General features: G+C 42.2%; 1 protein-coding gene across 1 annotated transcript; it reads right to left on the minus strand.

The window, feature by feature from the left end:
• Positions 1–8,123: 8,123 nt before the first annotated feature.
• On the minus strand, positions 8,124–13,728 carry LOC143263819 (uncharacterized). The gene is made up of 6 exons (XM_076528580.1): positions 13,172–13,728; positions 12,217–12,367; positions 10,746–10,994; positions 10,572–10,661; positions 9,787–10,007; positions 8,124–8,387 (listed from the first exon to the last, which is right to left on the minus strand). Exons 1-6 carry the CDS (start codon positions 13,427–13,429, stop codon positions 8,235–8,237), a joined length of 1,122 nt encoding a protein of 373 aa, XP_076384695.1. The 5' UTR covers positions 13,430–13,728; the 3' UTR covers positions 8,124–8,234.
• Positions 13,729–21,210: the final 7,482 nt, after the last annotated feature.

Consider the following 21,210-nt stretch of genomic DNA (forward strand, 5'->3'; position numbering starts at 1 on the left):
GTCCTCGCAACGAGTCTGACACAAAGATTAAGGATAAACTTCAGCTTGACCTATCTTTTACCCATTCTATGACGACGTTTAATTGATGATTTCTACGCGACCGACATTGTGCAACGTATACAATCAATAAGCGTGCACGATATTTAAAAACTTCATACGGCATTACGTGCTCCGAGCTGAAAACACGTATACATACGTACTACAGCAACTTTCGCTATTATTCGCAAATTGTGCCTCGACCAACATTTCGGGAAAAGGTAGCACGCCGCGCGGCGTTTCGATGGGAAAATTGATTCCGCCGATCGCGCGCGCCTGGAGTGAAATTTTGAATGGCGGCGGCGGGCATATGAGTGTACAGGAGCCGCGGGGGCGAAGCTTTGCAGCCGCTTACGTGCCGCTGCGACCAAAGGGGTAACGTTGACCCAGCGGCATCGATTTGATCCGGCTCGGTTTCAATCGAGTCAATACAGAGAGAGAGAAAGAATTGCCGTCGGCTCTTTTTCGTAAAGTCGCGACGGGCCTCGGTCGTGTCGCGCGCGTCGATTTTCGGCTGTTTACAACCGCGGCACCCTCGCCGATTCGCGCCGATTCCTTCGTTCCCGCGCGGCGTCGGCTCGCCGTCTCGCATTCCCTCGACCTTTGTGTCCCTCGGCCGGTCGATGAGAGCGGCGCTCGGACAAAATACCTGCATACCATTGCCAGATTTTCGAGTCACTTGTTGCGCCCGATCAAAAGCGCGACGCGCGAGGAGGCTCTCTCTTTTTATCTGTTGCGCGGGAAGATCCCGACAAAGCCGAGCGAAGAAACTCTCCGCGTTGTTCGTACACCTAAATGGCGAACGTTTAGCTAAAACCAGACTCTTCTTTGTCTGTCTTCTTACGATCTTCTAGCAAGAAATCGAAGCGATAAGAAAAACACACGTTGGTATCGTTACGATTAGATGATGCGAAGCGTGGACGCGTCGCGTCGATGGCTCGAGAAACGAAGCTGTTCTTCCTCGGAAGCGGAACACCGCTTCGGCGAAGGGGCGTGCGACTTAAGTACCTGTGATACGCGCGCGAGATTACTACTTTTCGAGCACATTTTTCCAATTCGAGCGCCAACGTTCTCCGCGGTCGTCGAGACGGTCGGAAAAATTCAAGCGGCTCCGAATGGAACTCCGGTTTGTACGTTGTCGTTCGGCGTTGCCGTTTCGGCGAACGGAGAGATTGGAGAACGAAACGGGACGGGGCAAGAGGTACCGGTGGCGTCCGTCACCGATGAACAGTAGCAATAATCGAAGAACTTTGTTAGCAATGTTAAGAAGACATTTCAAGAGGTCGATCGTAAGAACGTCAAAGGGCGACTCGTACAGGCGCGATCCACGATCCGACGGGTACGAGAGATTCTGGCTCGTTCCACGACGGGCATTGTGTAATTAACGAGGGATTAACGGCAGTTTAAGTCATCGTTTCGTCGGTTTATAAAATGTCCGTGAAATACGGACCTCGCGGCGGCTTTCGCCGGATCTTTATTTTCGCCGACTGTGCTCGCGAATTTTCACCTCGGAGACTGCGCTTCGGTTCGGGATGAATTCTATTTATTTTTCTTCTTTTTTGAAACTTACGGTAGACGTTTAAAACAATGCTGGTGAAGTGGCTGGCGGATTGGCGAAACCCTAAATAAAATATTACTTCGATTTCCTTAGAATTTTTTCAGAGTGTTCGGATTCGAGGTAAAAAGAAAAACGATTTCAAGTCGATCGATCGAATGGTTCGCAGAGATAAAAATTGCTGCGCGAGCCAATTATCGGGAAAACAAAAATGCGGCAGAAATTTAAAGGCCGGCATTTTCCAAATAAATTCCGAATCAAGGAAACGTTGGCTAAAACCCGGCCCCAATTTCCCGTCCGCTACAGCACGGCGTTGGTCGGTTGTCGACGAAAATCCGCGACAGCGGCGAGGAAAAATCGATTAGTCGCGCAACGACCGTCGCTCGGAACGGAATCCTCTATCCTCGGTAATAGAAAATGCCGATGGACGTCCGGGTAGAGCGCGAAACCACGACGATCTTTCGAAACTCGTCCTCTCGGGCGACCAGCCGACGTTAGGATCGACGAGTCCGGCCCACCGATTCGCTGGAACCGAGTTTTAACGACCTTTCGCGTTGTTTAGCAAACTCGGAGAACTCGCGCTGAGAAACTTTCGAGATGGGATTTAGCTTTGCTTCCAGCTGCAAACTGAAAACGGAATTACGAATCGCGCGAGGCGAACGCTGGCTGGCCGCTGAATGGCAGACGCTGCTGACAGCACGAGCCCGGCTCTCGTCGCGCCTCTCGCTGGCAGTCAACTCGATATCCTGCTGAAGCAATTTTTAGTTTGCTCGACTGCCGCGTGAAGGATCACGCTCCCACACAAAGAAGCCGTTCTATTTTTCTATTTGTTCCGATCGTTGCCGGAGGATCGTCGTCGTTCAAAGCCTCGGCCAACGCCGGAACGTCATTTCGCGCGCCGCGCGCATCGCCGATTCTTCTTCTTCGCTCAGATTCGGGTCTCGCGATTCACCCGCAAATCCTACAACAACAACGATCGGCAACGCTTTTTCGCAGCGGCAGTTTACGTTTCCGTAGCGAACCCAGAGCAACTTAACGCTAAACCTACCGTGCCGGTCGAAATGAACGGTCTCGCATTTTTTATTTATTTTTGAAGCGTTGAAAATACGGGGTCGCCTTCTTAACCGCTTGCTCTATTTGGTAGAGCAAGTGGTATTTTACATATGGTGGTATTTTACAGCTTGATACATTCTTACGCAGGAGAATGAATATTTATAATTATTGTGTCGTCGATCTTTTCTTTGGTAATTAAATATTGATAACGGAAGAGTAGGATCTGATTTCGATCTAAAAGACGTCACGTTTGGCAGATTCTGTGCTTATCTTATTTATTATCACATATTTTTCTTTTTCTTTTCTTTTCTGCGCTCTGATTATTATCGTACTTTTTGCATTGCATAACAAAGGGCTGATCCCGTTAACAGAATAATCGCTATTATTATTATTAGTCTCCGTAACAAGACCGATACGATTATTGTAGGGCAAGGGGTATGGAAACGATCGAATAAACTCCTTCATTCAAGTTTATATTGCAATTACATGTAACATTTTTTCTTTTTATAAACGTTATTATTATTATTATTAGTCTTCGTAATAAGTCTGACACGATATTGTAGGGCAAGGGGTAAAGAAATGATCGAATAAATTCCTTCATTCGAGCTTATATTGCAATTATATATAACATTTTTTCTTTTTCTTTTCTTTCTTTCTCTGCACTCTGATTATTATTGTACTTTTTGTATTGTATAACAAAGGGTTGATCCTGTTAACAGAATAAACATTATTATTATTAGTCTTCGTAACAAGCCTGACACGATATTGTAGGGCAAGGGGTAAAGAAATGATCGAATAAATTCCTTCATTCGAGCTTATATTGCAATTATATATAACATTTTTTCTTTTTCTTTTCTTTCTTTCTCTGCACTCTGATTATTATTGTACTTTTTGTATTGTATAACAAAGGGTTGATCCTGTTAACAGAATAAACATTATTATTATTAGTCTTCGTAACAAGTCTGACACGATATTATAGGGCAAGGGGTGAAGAAACGATCGAATAAATTCCTCCCCCCCCCCATTCGAACTTATATTGCAATCATATATAACATTTTTTCTTTTTCTTTTCTTTCTTTCTCTGCACTCTGATTATTATTGTACTTTTTATATTATATAACAAAGGCTTGATCCCGTTAACAGAATAAACATTATTATTATTATTATTATTATTATTATTATTATTATTATTATTATTATTATTAGTCTTCGTAACAAGTCTGACACGATATTATAGAGCAAGCGGTAAAGAAACGATCGAATAAACTCCTTCATTCGAGCTTAAATTGCAATAAAAGTGGCGAGAAGTTTCAATAAACTCAGTCTTCTCATTCCTATGAAGCAACGCGCGTTCATTAACGTTCCGAGCTCGGTAGGTCTAGAGTTAATCGTAGCCATCAACGTGATTTCTTGGTTAACGATTCAAACTGTTATCGAGGATATGATATCGAGAATCATATGAAAACCGTTTCCAAAGGAATAAATAAGTAAGGGATACCCGTAAATTGATCGACGGTCGTTACAAGGGAAAGATCGTGCGAGCTCTCTCTCTACTCTCTCGTGCGCTCGGTCGAGCGAAATCGTATGAAAATCACGGGATGATTGCAGACTCCGCGACCCCGCTCGTTTACATTGCGACTCTATAGGACGACTCGATCCGAGAAGAGAAGAATCAACGATGCGCATGATCGTTTTCGCCGGCGATCCGCGATCGATCGTCCCCCGCGTACGCAACTCTTGCGTGCCGCAACAAACCCGACTCGAGACACTTCATCGAGGCGAATCGATTTACATTTACTTATACTCGTATGTAAGCGGGTCACGCGAACTAACAATTGTTTTAAGTAATTTTTACATTTTCAAGGGGAATTAATAATGGTAAGAGGTCGATTCCGCTTAGCGTGATTTCTAGGTGCTTTCCGTGTAAAATTCTCGTAATTAAGCTTCGTCGAGCTAGAGTGTCCTCTCTCTCTCTCTCTCTTTCTCTCCATCTTTTCCCTATATAACTCTGTCCTCAACATTGTACCTGGTTGTCAAGGAAATGTCCGATTAATATTGCACGAATCTTTTAGTCCATGATCATTTATTTACACGGATTTTCCTGCGACTGTTTCACCGTGAAAACAGAGAAACTGGATTCACAGCGACTACGGTTTACCTCCTTTCCGGGGCACGGAAACTCGACTTTTCAGAAGGTTCAAGAACTTTTCGATCTCTCTCTCTCTCTCTCTCTCTCTCTCTCTCTCTCTCTCTCTCTCTCCATATCCAGTACATTTTATTTAAGCTCGAGAGATCCAGTTACGAGGGACATAAAACGAAAAGTTAAATTATATTCGGTGTCGCTGTTGAAAATCGGACGTTTCGTGTAACAGCCCGATAGACCCGACCGGGAGAAAGTGCTCGGGGAGACGAGGTAAGCGAAAGGGAAAGGACGAAAGAAGGAAAAAGAAGGGTGCCTCGGTCTGATATCTGAGCGGGGATCGCTGATAACCCGAGGAGAAAGATCGAGAAGATCGAGGAGACGAAGACTCGCCCCTTATCCCGGGGCGAGTCGGGATTTTCACGAGGCGAGCGGCTCTCGGAGGTGCATTAATTTTTATAGTCGAGCCGTTCGCGAAGAACGAACGATCGTAAGGTGCGCTTCGTCGGGCCGAAACAGAGTTTGCGTAATCGAGAGGCTATCGTTAGCCGATGACACCGGGAAAGGAACTGCTGCGAAAGAGAAAACACAGTGACCTTTCTTTTTTTGTTCGAACCGATCTTCGAACGGACGAGACGCTCTCGCTGTCTGTTCTCGAGTCACGATCCGATTACCCTCGAGGATGAAACGTTGCTTTCAAGCTTGTCGTCGAATCGAGCTCCTCTCGGATGTTCCTAAACGCGAACAGATGTCAGACCGACGTGTAACGGGTGGAATCTGTTCGGAATTGAATTCGACCCTCGAGATAGAGAGACAGTTTGATAGCGATCTCGCCTTTGCGAGAACGGTTCCGCGCGATCCTTGCGTCGGAACCAGCGAGAACTCCTGTCTCTCGGACGATCGATGCGAAAATCAGGGTATCGGTGACCTTCTTTCTCTCTTTCCCTCGCCACCTTTCACCCTTCCCGACCCTTTCCGACCCTCCTCGACCCTCCAGGAATCCCGAAGAACACCCATTTTCCGTCGCTTCCTCTCCCTCTCTTTTTCCCTCCTTCCTCTGTCCCTCACTCTCTCTCTCTTTCTCCCTCTCACTCGTACAACGCACCGACGACGATTTTCCAAGGAGAGACAGAGCTCTCCTTGGCGCGAGCATGACGTTCGAAGGAGCTGTTCTACTATAGCGTAACACTAAATATCTTGAAATGCTGCAGATTTAAAGGGGCTACTCTAATGCGTACCGTTATACTTGTATCGCTACTCGCATCGCTGTTATTACCGCCTAGTTCTAAATACTAAACGCTAATCTACTGTTATTCTACTTACGAGCAGCATCGTGACAAGTTTTTTCCGTCTAATAACGAGGCTGCGGCCTCCGTTCGACGTCCTACGGCGGCCGAGACGTTGTCGACGCGACCATGAGAGATTTGTTAACTGTGTCGAACCCGAAACAGTCTCGCACGGAATTTTTGACGATTGGCGACAGCGAACGTGTCCGTCGAATGAATGATTTGACCGCGCGTCGACGAATTGTTTCGTTACTTGCCCATCTCTGACGTTTGATAGGAATCCGGTTTCTCGTTGTCAATTCGAAAGCCGTGGAATCCGTAGTTGTACGCGTCGCGTCAGCAACGAGCCCCGTCGCCGTGCGACCTATGATTAAGGTCGCAGCCTTAAGGAACGCGTTTCTTGTAACTCTTTCGCTGGACTAAACGCAACTAATCGCGAAAAACTTCACGGAGGAGAATAGCAATGGAAAAAAAGACGCTTCTCGAAACAAGAAGACACGCGTACACGAAGAATATACACGTACACACACACACACACACACACATGCATTGTCAGAGATGCGACAGATGAACTAAACTACACTTGGGATATGCACACGCGCACGCGCACGCACACACGAACGGACAATGATGAACACACACGATGATGGATACACACGTGTACAATTTACAAAAACGTCAAGGTCTTTGTTTTACGAACTTTCTGTGATAATTATTAACAATCACTAAATACGAGGAGAATCACTTATTGCGAGACAACGCGACGGAGAGAAACGGCTGGACGGAATATACGGTGTATTACGGTAACGACGGGGGCGAAAGCCAATGACCGCGCGAAGAGGCAATTCGGAAACGACAAATACGGGAACGACGGTGGGTGGATATAAGGAAACCGCGACACACAATAAAAATAAAATACAAAAAAAAAATGATGAATAAGAGTCTTGTTATGTGATAAACGTTACTGTTCCGTAGCTCGTTGACGATTCACGGGGTCCGTCGACGATCCGGCGATCACGATCGATCGGTCGACGGAAACGCGCGAAGAAGTAAAATCGATACGCGACTTTGAAATGTTGCTCGGTTACCACGAAAATCTAAGCGCATTGTTATTTTGTATGGTTCCATGCGTTTTTTCTAAATGACGACGACGTCGTAACACACGATAACCGGTGGTGATTAATAAAAATAACTTGAAGCACACTCGTCGGATATACGTTATTCTTCCCCGGCACCCTCTCTTCGATCCAATATCCGAAACCGAACGCGATTCATCGAGCGTTCCCGATTGAACGTCGATTTATGAAATTTCGCGTCCGAACGCGAAAACAGCTCGAAACGAAAGTTTCGCTAGTTTGCAACAAATTACTCTCCGACGGAGTCGCGTTATTAGACTGCGGATGCTTATGCAATTGAAAAGTTTCATGGGCCAATTTCGATGAATTATATTCGAAAATTTCGTGCGCTCGATTAGGGCGCGCTATCGCAGGCTAAACGAAACAAAATGCTCGTCAAAAACTTTGTCCAACTTCGAATTTTATTGGATCGCAACGCCAATTAAGTTATATTCAATATATATTGAATATAATTATTAATTAATATAATATAATATTATAATATAATTATTAATTATATTAAATTATAATTATATTATAATATTTATAATATTATATTATATAATTATAATTATATTATAATATTTATAATATTATATTATATAATTATAATATATTATTATATTATTATATATATAATTATAATTATAATAATGTATATTATAATTATATTACAATTATAATATAATTATATAATATAATATTATAAATATTATAATACAATTATAATTAATTATAATATATGTATATATATATATATATATATATATATATATATATATATATATATATATTCAATTAAGTTATATTCAATATAAGATGGCTTTCTTATTAGCTACAAGTCGATTACTTATTAATTAGTTTCGGACGGACGTCTGGAACGTATCTATAATAGCAAGCGCGAATGGAGCAACGCAATTCGCGATGCATTTAATAAACGCACGAAATCCGCAGCCTGTTCGTCGCGTGTAAACTATTCGAACGAAATCCTCTGTGTTATCGACAACTGTACATCCGTCGAATGCGTGCGGGCTATCCGCTTTCGACATTTAAAAATTCACGTTTCCGGCTGCCGCGCGCGCCAGATTTAATCGATGAAGTTCCTCCGTGCGTCGCATATTCTCGTGCACCGCTTTTATCCTGAGCTGAACCTCCTGAACCCCCATCTCGGCGATCTTCACCTTTAGACGCTTCTCCTCCGTCTGCAGCGAAAAATTCTATTCTCAAGCGCAATCCGTTTTCGGTCTTTCGAGGGATCATTCCAATGCGACTCCGTTCTTCTCGTTCTCTACCGGTCGAGAAATGATTCGAAGTTGCAAAAACAACGTTTTCCGATGCTGTTCTCGAATGCAACAACGAACGAGAAGAACGCGTTGGAATCAGATTTCTAAATTTCGTCGCGCCAAAATGATACCTTTAACGGATACGCCACTTCGAAAATTTAGAAAAATGAAAGCCGATTGCAGCGACAAATTGCAGAATGGCCTGAACGAAGAGGAAGCTAGCAGATGGTAAATGTATTCACAAATATATCTGAATAGAGTACGAAGAAAATGTGTGCAGAGGCTTGAAAACATATTAACCCTTTGCACTCGAGTGGTGACTCTGAGGCACAATGAAAATTTGTTATGTCACCTTTCAAGATAATTTTTGATATTAACAAAGGTTATATTTAAAAGATTGTTAAGAGCGCGACTGTTGTGCGAATCTCAAGAGTCAATTTCATATGCATAAAATGCATTTTATTATATAAAGTAGAAATACTGTAAAAAATGATTTCATATTTTCAGTTAAAACAGCTTCGAGTGCAAAGGGTTAACACTAGATTTTCCAAGGGAGTCATTTTGACTGCTTTTTAATTTCAATTAAAAAAAAAATTATGCATATAATGATACAGTTTCTTAGAATTTTGTGACTTTTTGTACAAAATATAAATGCGTTTATTAATCATTGTAGTTACCTCCCTCCCTCCTTCATTTTCGGTATATATATATACATCACGAAGATATAATATTATATAAATATAATATTAATAATATTATTAATATTATATTTATATAATATTATATCTTATATATATTGTATATGTTATACCTATATTGCCCAAAAGCAGTCGTTTTGACTGCTTGGGAAATATAAAATAATCAAATGACTCTTATTATTGAATTGAGTAAATTTCTTATATGACCAGTTCGGCTCTGTATTGAAATAAAATTTTTCATTTTTTTTCGATTACCGTTACATGATAAATCGTCAATTTGGGCGTATACTAGACAAGTTGCAGTTGCTCGATATAAGCTAAAGCAGTACTTGTTATTCGTATCTTTATGTTATTCGTATCTTAAATTTTTTTATCGTTAATATTTACTAATAACCTGTTATACAACTGTAAACAATATAAAAAAATATTAAAAATTAATTTTAAACAAATTTCTTTACACATTAGTTATTCTTTCACGAATGCAGTGATTTTGACTGCTTTTGGGCAATACAGGTATAATACTAAGTTTCAGTCTTTCCAGTGTTAACAACTGTACGGCGTTTCAGACAAGAAAAAGAAAAGGTGGCGTAACCCGATAAACGTGCTCTCGATCAACGAACTTCGAGATGTTGCAGTAACAGCCTGTGCTTCAGCTGGTTCGGATAGTTGGTAACGAAAATCTTCGACCCGAGAGGTTCGTTCCTCTCGACGACGTCCCGTTTCGTCGGGACAACAGCTGTAGTGCTCTCCGCGGTCTCAGCGGAGAGAGACGCGGGCAGGATTCTTCTCGCGAGCTCTTCGGGGCGTATCCTGTGCTTCGACGAGTCGCGCTCTTCGTTACCTACTCGAAAAGAATTGCCGTTACACGCAACACCGCTTCGCGAACTTTTCTCTCAAGCTCGCCGCGTCTCCGAGCAACGCACGGCTCGCCCGACCTTTCCCAAAGTTTCTTTCGCACGACGCCCCCTCCTCCCCCCTTTAAACTGTCTCTATTATCAAACTTCCTGAGTGTTTGCGCGTGCAGTTTCAGAACCTTAGAAAGTTAAATGAAAAATAAAAAAGTAACTGGAGATTGAAATTATAACTCTGCAACGGTACCATCGAGGCCTGTTCTCAAAAACAACTTTCGCTCGTTCGCGTTACAAGATTCGGAGAACTGTGACGAATCGGAGGCGAGACGTTTCTTCGACTGCTTCGGGAGAATTTCGATCTCGCCGCCGTACGTTATGCTAACATATCTTGGCGAAGTTTCGCGGAGTTTCTAGGATGGTCCCCCGGTATAACGATTCATAACCCGAGCACAAGCCGGGTAACGTTGCAGAGTTAATGTCCCTTAAGTGTCCTCGGCGCACACATTTGGAAAACTACGAACTAACGTGTCCCCCTATAGACGTGCGAAACTAACAATCTGTTTGCTGCCCCTTGCTTGCGTTTTGAGAGTCGGAAGAGTCCTCGCAGGTGCGCCTCTGTTCCCGCGACTGCCATAAAACGTCCGCTAGAATCCGAAGAGAGAACGCGTCGGTAAACTCCGGTGCCCGCAACCATTCGTTTTCTACGATTACTGGAAACCGCTTCTTACTTGAGCACGAGTGTAATTCATCTTTCGCGGAGCGGTCGTTAGCGTCCGGATAGAGGACCGACACCGTCACGCTGTTGTCCGAAATGTTCGCGCTGGACACCACGATGCGATTTCTCGTTTTGCAATCAGTCGAATGGTCTAAACTAGAAACATCCTTCTTCTCGTCCAGTTCGTCGCACTCGGGACCGCCGTGGTCGCTGGACGCTCCTCCGTCCGCGTCCTCTTTCTCCATCTTTACGCACGAGAGATCTTCAAAAGTCGAACGTAAGTATTTACTAGCGAGATTAACCCTTTGAACACGAGTGGTGACTCAGAGGCACCGCTAAAATTTGTTACGTCGCGTTTTAAGATCATTTTTATGTTAACAAAGTTTAGATGTAAAACATTGTTAAGAGTGTAACTGTTGCGCGAGTCCCAAGAGTCGATTTCATATGCATAAAATGCATTTTATCGTATAAAATAAAAATACTGTAATTTTAATTTATATGTATTGAATTAAATATATATTAAATTTAAATTATATATATTTTAATTTATATATATATATTACATGTAATTTTAATTTACAGTTAAAATAGCTTCGAGTGCAAAGGGTTAACATGACTTCCAAACTAATCTCTGCAGAAATTTTAAATAATTCACGCGCGTGTACAGTAATGTCTCCCTAATTGACGCTAGGATTGCGCAGAAAAATGGACAACTTGGGATGCGGAGATGCGATTATTATTCGAGCCTTGCAACTCGTTTTTATAATTGTTGAAAATCGGTAACTATAAAAAACGAGTCGCGAGGCTCGAATTCGCAAGGCTCCTCTTCCCAAATTGTCCATTTTTCTGCACAATCTCAGTGTCAATTAGGGAGACATTACTGTACTTTCAATGCACAGTAATTTGGGAAGAGGAGATACGATTATTCGAGCCTTGCAACTCGTTTTTATAATTGTTGAAAATCGGTAACTATAAAAACGAGTCGCGAGGCTCGAATTCGCAAGGCTCCTCTTCCCAAATTGTCCATTTTTCTGCACAATCTGAGCGTCAATTAGGGAGACATTACTGTATGACTATAATCTTCTATAAATCTAAAGTTCAGTCTAACGTCTCGATACTCCCGACGTCGGATCCGAAAATACAGCTCCGACGTCTCGTGTAATAAGTCGATCGCCTAATCAATTATTAACACGACAGCGTGACAGTGCACGTGTACACTGTAGACGCGGGAATTCTTACAAATTTTTATTGCAATTAGTTTCGAAAATAGCAAAACGTATTGCCGTCGTGAAGCACAAAAATATGGCAACTCGTAATGCGGAAGTACACGCATTAAATTCCATCGAACGCAGTCGTTCGCTTTACTACTATATTTTTACGAGATACCATAACTTCTTACGAGTACCATTTTCTCGAATTTCCGACGTCCTTCCGTGCAAATTATCGCGGAACGTCAGGTGTTCTAGAAATAAGGATCAAGATACCGATTACGTCTAACGACGGGCGTCCATCTTCTTGCGTTTCGCTGGGCCAGTCCTTCGTTTCAGACGGCGGCTGAGAACTGTGCTGGCTTTCCGAAAACTTGGATGCGGGTCTGCTCTCAACCTGGACTCGGTGTCGATTCCATTCGGAGTCCTGCAATAATATAACGAGGGAAACGCTGAAGCCCCGATCGTGAAGTTCGATGGAATTTTGTGTATAAAACTTTATATTGGATGCCTGAAATAAAATGGAATTACCTTTTTGGCGAAGCGTCGTATATATTAATATTGCTAAATATTGCTAAATATTGCTAAATATTATTATATATTAATATCGCTAAATATTGCTAAATATTGCTAAATATTATTATATATTAATATCGCTAAATATTGCTAAATATTATTATATATTAATATTGCTAAATATTGCTAAATATTATTATATATTAATATTGCTAAATATTGCTAAATATTATTATATATTAATATTGCTAAATATTTCTAAATATTATTATATATTAATATTGCTAAATATTTCTAAATATTATTATATATTAATATTGCTAAATATTTCTAAATATTATTATATATTAATATTGCTAAATATTTCTAAATATTATTATATATTAATATTGCTAAATATTTCTAAATATTATTATATATTAATATTGCTAAATATATATGCTAATTATTATGTTAACCACAATATTAACGTTCGATCGAGCTGAGAACGTTGTCGTATTAAAAGCTGGAAACCCTTCGGTCCGAATGGAAAAAATGAAAGGAAACTTCACTCGGAAGTAGGATTTATTCGACCGAATAAAAGGAATTCTTTAATTCGAAGCGGCGCTATTTTCAAGCCCCGCCGCGACGAACCTGTCAGATCAATTAGAAGTTTCGCGCTGGCCAGGAGAAAGGTTTTCAGAGCGGCCGAATAATTCGTGGGAGAAACGCGTACCTTTGCAAGCTCCTTGGCCTTCTTGCAGTGGTACTTGTAGTTCTGCCAGTACTTCTTCAACTGGGCGGATGTCTTCCGCGTAAATACCATCTTCCTGAACTCGTTCTCGATGGTGGTCCAGATTTTCCTGCGGGCGAGCGTCGAGGTGCTCTTGTCCAACTGCGGGGCATACTGCTTCATTAGGGACAATAAATGAACCCGTTCCACCTTATCGAATTGATTCTTCTTTCTGTCGGTCTCCGACAAATTACGCGGCATTCTCGAGGAGCTTTATCGGAAACCGATACGGAAGTCGGGCTCTGTACGTATATATCGCGGACTGTCACGCGCTTCTTGGCTTCGCGGGCTCTTGGCTCCTTGGCTCGTTCGGCTTCTCGGCTGGCACGGTCTCACGATAGCGACGAAATCCGAGGCTTAAGACCGTAAGATCGTTTCTAGTCGCAGACTCTCTCTATCGGCGGAAGTTCGGCCGCTTTTGTTTCGCGCGACAAAACAGATCGACGAGAGCGATTCGCTATTCTTTTCGCCGCGATCCTAGCCTCACTAGCCTCGCCCGGTCTTGTCTTCTTCTTCGTTCCTACTCGGAGAGAACAGCGAACAATCGGCTCAACGGAATCTATCGTTCCGCAGCCTATCCCGGCACGCATACTTCACATCATTGCAAGCTCTTTCGAAGATGTTCGTTCGCGATGTCTAAACCGGCGCGCACAGTGCGGCCGGAAAATATTCACCGACCTCCTTTTGTAACCGTTTGTCGATGCGTGGATTCCTTTTAAGAGACAGTTCGACGCGGAAAGCTGGTCAAAATGTGCGGAATATTCCGAGACGTTTCCTTTCAAATGCATTTTTTAAGAAGATAGACGTCTCTGAATTGTAAATATGATTATACACGGTCTCGTTCAAATTCTTCATAGTTAAAATATATAAGAAATACTATAATTTCTTATGTATTTAATACTAATATTAATATATTAATATATATAATATTAATAATATATATATAATAATATAATAATAATAATATATTATTATATAATAATATAATAATAATATATATATAATATTAATATAATAATATAATAATATAATATTAATATATTTTATACTAATTTCTTATATATAACTCGTCGAGTATACTTAACTGTAATCGATCCTCTATTTTCGGGTATTAACCCTTTGTACTCGAGGTGGCGACTCTGAGGCGCCACCAAAAATTGCTATACTATTTTTCAAGATAATTGTAATAGTATCGGACTCGTTTATATCTAAAAGACTCTGAAAATTGCAAGTTTCGTACTTGCCAATAGGCTTTCATATGCATAAATCGCGATAAATCGTATAAAATAGAAACACCGTAGATCAGGAAATATGTTTCAAATATAATTAAAATAGCTTCGAGTGCAAAGGGTTAATGTTTCAACTCGTACAGTTTACTTATCGATCGCTGACATCGTCGAACGATCAGTACAAAATTGAACAACAAGTTCTCGATTTTTATCCGCACTGTGCGACTAGTCGATCTTCTCTTCGATCTAGTCGAATTCATCGTCTACCATCGATCATCGTTCCGAGCGAAACGATGGTCATTTCCCTGAAATCAATTTCCCCCCACGATTTTTTCTACCCCACGATTCCCCCTCGATTACATTTAACTGCGTTTATTTCGGCAGTTCGACCATTGGAATATTCATAGAACGCGCGCCCGTTTGATTTGACAAGCGATTCCTTCGGAAATTGGAAAAGCATCGGGCCATTAGGGATCGATTCCGCTATCGTGACGATACCTTGAAGTTCCAGACAGCACACACGCTCCCCGCCTGTTTGAAACTCCGTGTTCCCCGGCACGGGAAAGATGTTTGTACTTCGTCGGATGGTTTCGTCTCTCGAACCGCATAATTTCTGCGAGGCTACCGCGATCGGAACGCATGGTCGACCGGAGGAGCCACGTTGTTCTCCGTATTTGTGGACGGTCCTAGTTGCGGCTGGCAATTACTCGTAATTATATAGACGGAAACCTCTCGACTTTCTACCGTTCAAATTTCGCCGCATCTCGTTTGCGATCGTTGCCTCGATGTGTCGTTTCTTGCGCAATGTTTGCCAGCTGCGTTGCTCCGACGGCGCTGGCAAGGATCGCGTCGCGGCGATGCACCGGCGTGCATCTCCGTCCGTCTCTAAACCCTTGAAATTGCGCCGCGGTATGCGGCAAGACTACATTTTATAATATTGACACGGGCAAACTTCAACCGTTTAACGCTTCAGCGAGGCACTCCAGTGTAACGTTTCGAAATTAATTGAAAGGGAACCATCGAACCCCGGTCACTTTTACACGTGCGTCGATGCAGGTTTGAAGCAACACGATACATTTTTATAGGACGTTGGATTGACAATTGTGAGAGTTCAGGATAAATAAATAAATGTGCATTTTACGAATGTGTCTATCGTTCGATCTGATAACGTAAAAGAAAAATCGAGGAAATGTTTGAGGAAATTTCAATGAAGAAACCCGGCAATTATTTCGTCGAGATAGACGTTAAACATATTTTCGGAATCCTAAATTGCTTATGTCGGCAATCAACGCGCCTCGCAGACAAATGTCCGCTTCAATGAGACACTCTAGTGTAACGTTTCGAAATTAATTGGAAAGAGAACCATCGAACCCCGGTCACTTTTGCACGTGCGTCGATTCAGGTTTGAAGCAACACGGCACATTTTTATAGGACGTTGGATTGAAAATTGTGAGAGTTGCGGATAAATAAATAAGTACGCATTTTACGAATATGACTATCGTTCGATCTACTAAAGAAAAAATCTGTAAAAAAGGAATCGGGGAAATATTCGAGGAGATTTCAATGAAGAAACCCGGCAGGTAATTCGTCGAGATCGACGATAAACATTTTCGATAACAATTTTCGGAATCCTAAATTGCTTACGTCGGTAATCAACGCGCCTCGCAGACAAATGTCCCCTTCAATGAGACACTCTAGTGTAACGTTTCGAAATTAATTGGAAAGAGAACCATCGAACCCCGGTCACTTTTGCACGAGCATCGATACAGGTTTGAAGCAACACGATACATTTTTACAGTACGTTGGATTGGCAATTGTGAGAGTTACGGATAAATAAATAAGTACGCATTTTACGAATATGACTATCGTTCGATCTACTAAAGAAAAAATCTGTAAAAGAAGAATCGAGGAAATGTTAAAGGAAATTTCAATGAAGAAACCCGGCAGGTAATTCGTCGAGATAGACGTTAAAAATATTTTCGGAATCCTAAATTGCTTATGTCGGCAATCAACGCGCCTCGCAGACAAATGTCCCCTTCAATGAGACACTCTAGTGTAACGTTTCGAAATTAATTGGAAAGAGAACCATCGAACCCCGGTCACTTTTGCACGTGCGTCGATTCAGGTTTGAAGCAACACGGCACATTTTTATAGGACGTTGGATTGAAAATTGTGAGAGTTGCGGATAAATAAATAAGTACGCATTTTACGAATATGACTATTGTTCGATCTACTAAAGAAAAAATCTGTAAAAAAGGAATCGGGGAAATATTCGAGGAGATTTCAATGAAGAAACCCGGCAGGTAATTCGTCGAGATCGACGATAAACATTTTCGATAACAATTTTCGGAATCCTAAATTGCTTACGTCGGTAATCAACGCGCCTCGCAGACAAATGTCCCCTTCAATGAGACACTCTAGTGTAACGTTTCGAAATTAATTGGAAAGAGAACCATCGAACCCCGGTCACTTTTGCACGAGCATCGATACAGGTTTGAAGCAACACGATACATTTTTACAGTACGTTGGATTGGCAATTGTGAGAGTTACGGATAAATAAATAAGTACGCATTTTACGAATATGACTATCGTTCGATCTACTAAAGTAAAAATCTGTAAAAGAAGAATCGAGGAAATGTTAAAGGAAATTTCAATGAAGAAACCCGGCAGGTATTTCGTCGAGATCGACGATAAACATATTTTCGGAATCCTAAATTGCTTACGTCGGTAATCAACGCGCCTCGCAGACAAATGTCCCCTTCAATGAGACACTCCAGTGTAACGTTTCGAAATTAATTGGAAAGAGAACCATCGAACCCCGGTCACTTTTGCACGCGCATTTATGCAGGTTTGAAGCAATACGAATAGCTACATTGGAGATCGCAAGAGTTATGAATAAATAAATATGCATTTTACGAGTGCGTCCTGCATCGTTCGACCTACGAATATAAAAGGAGAAACGGCAAAATAACAACGATTTATTCAAAAGACTTTGCGGGGATTTCATCGGGATAGTGCAGAAACGCATTTTCAGTATTCTAAATTGCTTATGGCGGTGAGCAACGCGCTCTCGTAGATAAATGTTCCCTTCAGCCGAGGGAACACAAAACCGGAGAAAAGATCGTTCCGAGTTATCGGTTGTTCGGGAAGCCTTGACAAAGCGATCTGGTCGGGAACAAATCCGACTGAGCCGGACGCGAGTAGCCCGGAGCCAATTAAAATTAATTAGCGACTGGGATCCGCTTACGCGCATATAGACTCGTTAATTTCCCGCGGGACATCGTTATCGTTTACCTTTATTATTCGTGTGCACGCCGCGAAATGGCAGGCGGCGCGCGTGCCCGTTTATCGCCGATAGATCATGTTTCCGATTCTCATCGCGGCGAACCTGAAACCGGCCGACAAGTTTACGCGAATCGCTGCTGCGTCTCTCTCTCTCTCTCTCTCTCTCTCTCTCTCTCTCTCTCGTTTCCCCTCACTGAGTATTGGTATTAATGTCTATCCGTGCGCACGTGGTCGTGTCGCGGCACCGCCCACGCGCAGAATCCTCTTTAATTGATAATCCCAAGTTCCTAGGCGGAGGCGTAAGTATGCAATCTCACCGCCGGCAGCCGGTTAACCCATTAAGGAACTGCGACCAGGAGCATCGAATGATTAATGGGATCATCGCAGAGTTTGCGGCGAGTCCCTCGCGGTTTCCCAAAACTCGGGCGACTGTCGCGCGAGGCGTTTTTACCGAATCAAAGATTGTCGAACGAAAAATCAATCTTCCACGTTGCAAATCTTCGTTGATTAATGTCCCGAAAGCAGTCCGATCTATTTTCATGCAGCGTATAAGGATTACGCGAGTCAATGACACAAGTACAGTTGATCCTTCGATATATGAAAATTCTCTGCTACTCGAATATGTTTCACGTGTAATCAGCTCAGCCTAGAACAACTTATATGCAAAGCGATTTACTCTGCGAATCAGTCAAGATTAAGTCTGACACTGTGACTAAGTAACTGTTCAGGCACAGCGCATCGTTCATGTCACTCTGCTTAACTCGGATAATCGAGGTTCTATTGTAGTTATGCATAAGCCCTGGCAAAAAGTATTCGAATACCTTTCGAAGCGCATCGTCAAGCTACAGAATCCGTAATAATAATAATGGAATAATGGAAATAACTGCGAAATAATGGAATAGATAATAATAAATGGAAAAAATAATGGAATCCGTAATAACTGCGGCTTTCGCGATCTTTGATTGTTTGTAACTCGTAACAACGCTAATGGATTTCTCGATCTACAAAATTTAACCGAGGATCTAGAAAACGCATTTTTGACATTTTCGTTCGTACAGTAAACTAGTATCTCTTTAAATTAAAAAAGGACATTCAAGTATACTTGGTCCGGTTTTGTAAAAGCTTAAAAGGCGATCGAATGCTTTTCGCCGGGGGGTAGTACGTATCCAAAAAGGGAGGTCAGTCGTTGCGACGTCCTGTTTTCGAGGTAATTTTTCAAGTTGAAACTTTTTACGGATGCTCTCGTCGAGGCATTCAATTGAATACGGCGTATGGTATCGCTTTTGAAATCATTTTTGCAAGCGAACGACCGCGCTTCCCCGCAGAATTCAATTTCGCACCGTTTTGAAACGCTAACCGCGCCGCGAGACGCCGCAATCATCCATCGATCGCAATAAATATAGCACGCAGACGTCGGAATAAACGTGTTCCGATTTGAAACTTTAATCGCGTCGCGCTCTTAAAGCACAGCTTTCCAACCTTCTCGAGCGCTCGTCATCGTTTGCAAAGCTTCTTCGTTCAATGCTATCGTTTCGCCAAAAAATACCGCCGACTGCAACATTTTTGTGTCTTCAAAAGGTAGATCGCAGGATAAGGAAAAGGAAATAACGAGGAACTGAAATTTTAACGCGCCCGTAGATCTCAACGCCGACGCTGGGAAACCGTGTTTTAAAAAGTTGCGCCACTTTTCGCCCAGAAGCTCGGAAGCTGTTTGCAGCAATTTTTCATGGATAAACCAAGAAGTTCGCGGGAAATCCGTGTCAAACGTCCCGAGATGCACAAGAGTACAGTAAATTCTCCCCAATTGACGCTCGGATTGTGCACAAAAGTGGACAATTTGGGAACAGGAGATTATAGATTATAAATTATAAATTATAAAAACGAGCCCTGAGACTTGAGTAGTCGTATCTCCTCTTTCCAAATTGTCCATTTTTATATTGAAAACTGTTTCGACATCGCCATTTTGTCGACAATGTACATTGAAGGATTAAATTGTCCCTAATTGACGCGGAGATTGTGCACAAAAGTGGACAATTTGGGAACAGAAGATTATAGATTATAAATTATAAATTATAAAAACGAGCCCTGAGACTTGAGTAGTCGTATCTCCTCTTTCCAAATTGTCTATTTTTATATTGAAAACTGTTTCGACATCGCCATTTTGTCGACAATGTAAATTGAAGGATTAAATTCTCCCCAATTGACGCTCAGATTGTGCACAAAAGTGGACAATTTGGGAACAGGAGATTATAGATTATCAATTATAAATTATAAAAACGAGCCCTGAGCCTCGAACAATCGTATCTCGTCTTCCTAAATTGTCCATTTTTGTACTGAAAACTGTTCGCGGTCGCCACTTTGCCGGACAATGTAAATTTAAAGATTAAATTGTCCCTAATTGACGCGCAGATTGTGCACAAAAGTGGACAATTTGGGAACAGGAGATTATAGATTATAAATTATAAAAACAGCCCTGAGACTCGAATAATCCTCTTCCCAAATTGTCCATTTTTGTACTGAAAACTGTTTCGGCATCGCCATTTTGTCGGACAATGTAAATTGAAGGATTAAATTCTCCCTAATTGACACTCAGATTGTGCACAAAAATGAACAATTTGGAAACAGGAGATACGATCATAAATCATAAATTATAAAAACGAGCCCTGAGACTCGAATAATCGTATCTCGCCTTCCCAAATTGTCCATTTTCATGCACGAGCGTCAATTAGGGAGAATTCAATCCTTCAATCAACATTGCCCGACAAAATGGCGATTGCGGAACAATGTTCAGTTTCCATTGCCGAGTACGATAAAATTCTCTCGAATTTTCGCGACCCTCGAAATTGTCATTGGCGTGCATCGACTGACCAGAAGAACCATGGAAAGTTTCCAGATCGCCGGACACCGGAACGATCGTTAGAAGGAACGTTCGAAAAATTACGAGGAACCTACGAAGCATCGAGCAGGAGAGGAGAGGAGCAAAACTGCAGCCCGCGGATGTTATTATGGTAAAAGTTGGCGTGCGTTCGCACTGGTTGGGTAATAATTAAGCGTCCTTAACCCGGAGAGCGTGATACTAATTTCGAAGTAGATCTCGCCCCGTCGTTGAATCTCGTCGAATAACATCCTAACGATTTTCGCGAACGGATAACGAGCGTCCGCGTCAATGTTATTCCGTCGTATACTGCCAATTACTCGAACGCTAATGAACGCTCTTTTGCGCGCTCGGCATTCGCGAATCTCGGAATGCCTGAAAGCGGTTTCGCACGGTCGCGTGTGGCACGGAGAGGCAGGACGCGATGAAATTGAAGAAGGACCAATTCAATGAAAGAAAATCGGCTGTCTCGAATCGCGGCGGTGCGATTCGGGAAACGGGACGGGAAAGGCGGCTGAATCGATCGCGTACGTTTTAATTAGGATATCGCTGGTTCGCGGCACTCTGTGCAGGTGGCACCAGCACTCCGGAGC

Source organism: Megalopta genalis, chromosome 1 (assembly GCF_051020955.1).
Source record: "Megalopta genalis isolate 19385.01 chromosome 1, iyMegGena1_principal, whole genome shotgun sequence".
Lineage (NCBI taxonomy): Eukaryota > Metazoa > Arthropoda > Insecta > Hymenoptera > Halictidae > Megalopta > Megalopta genalis.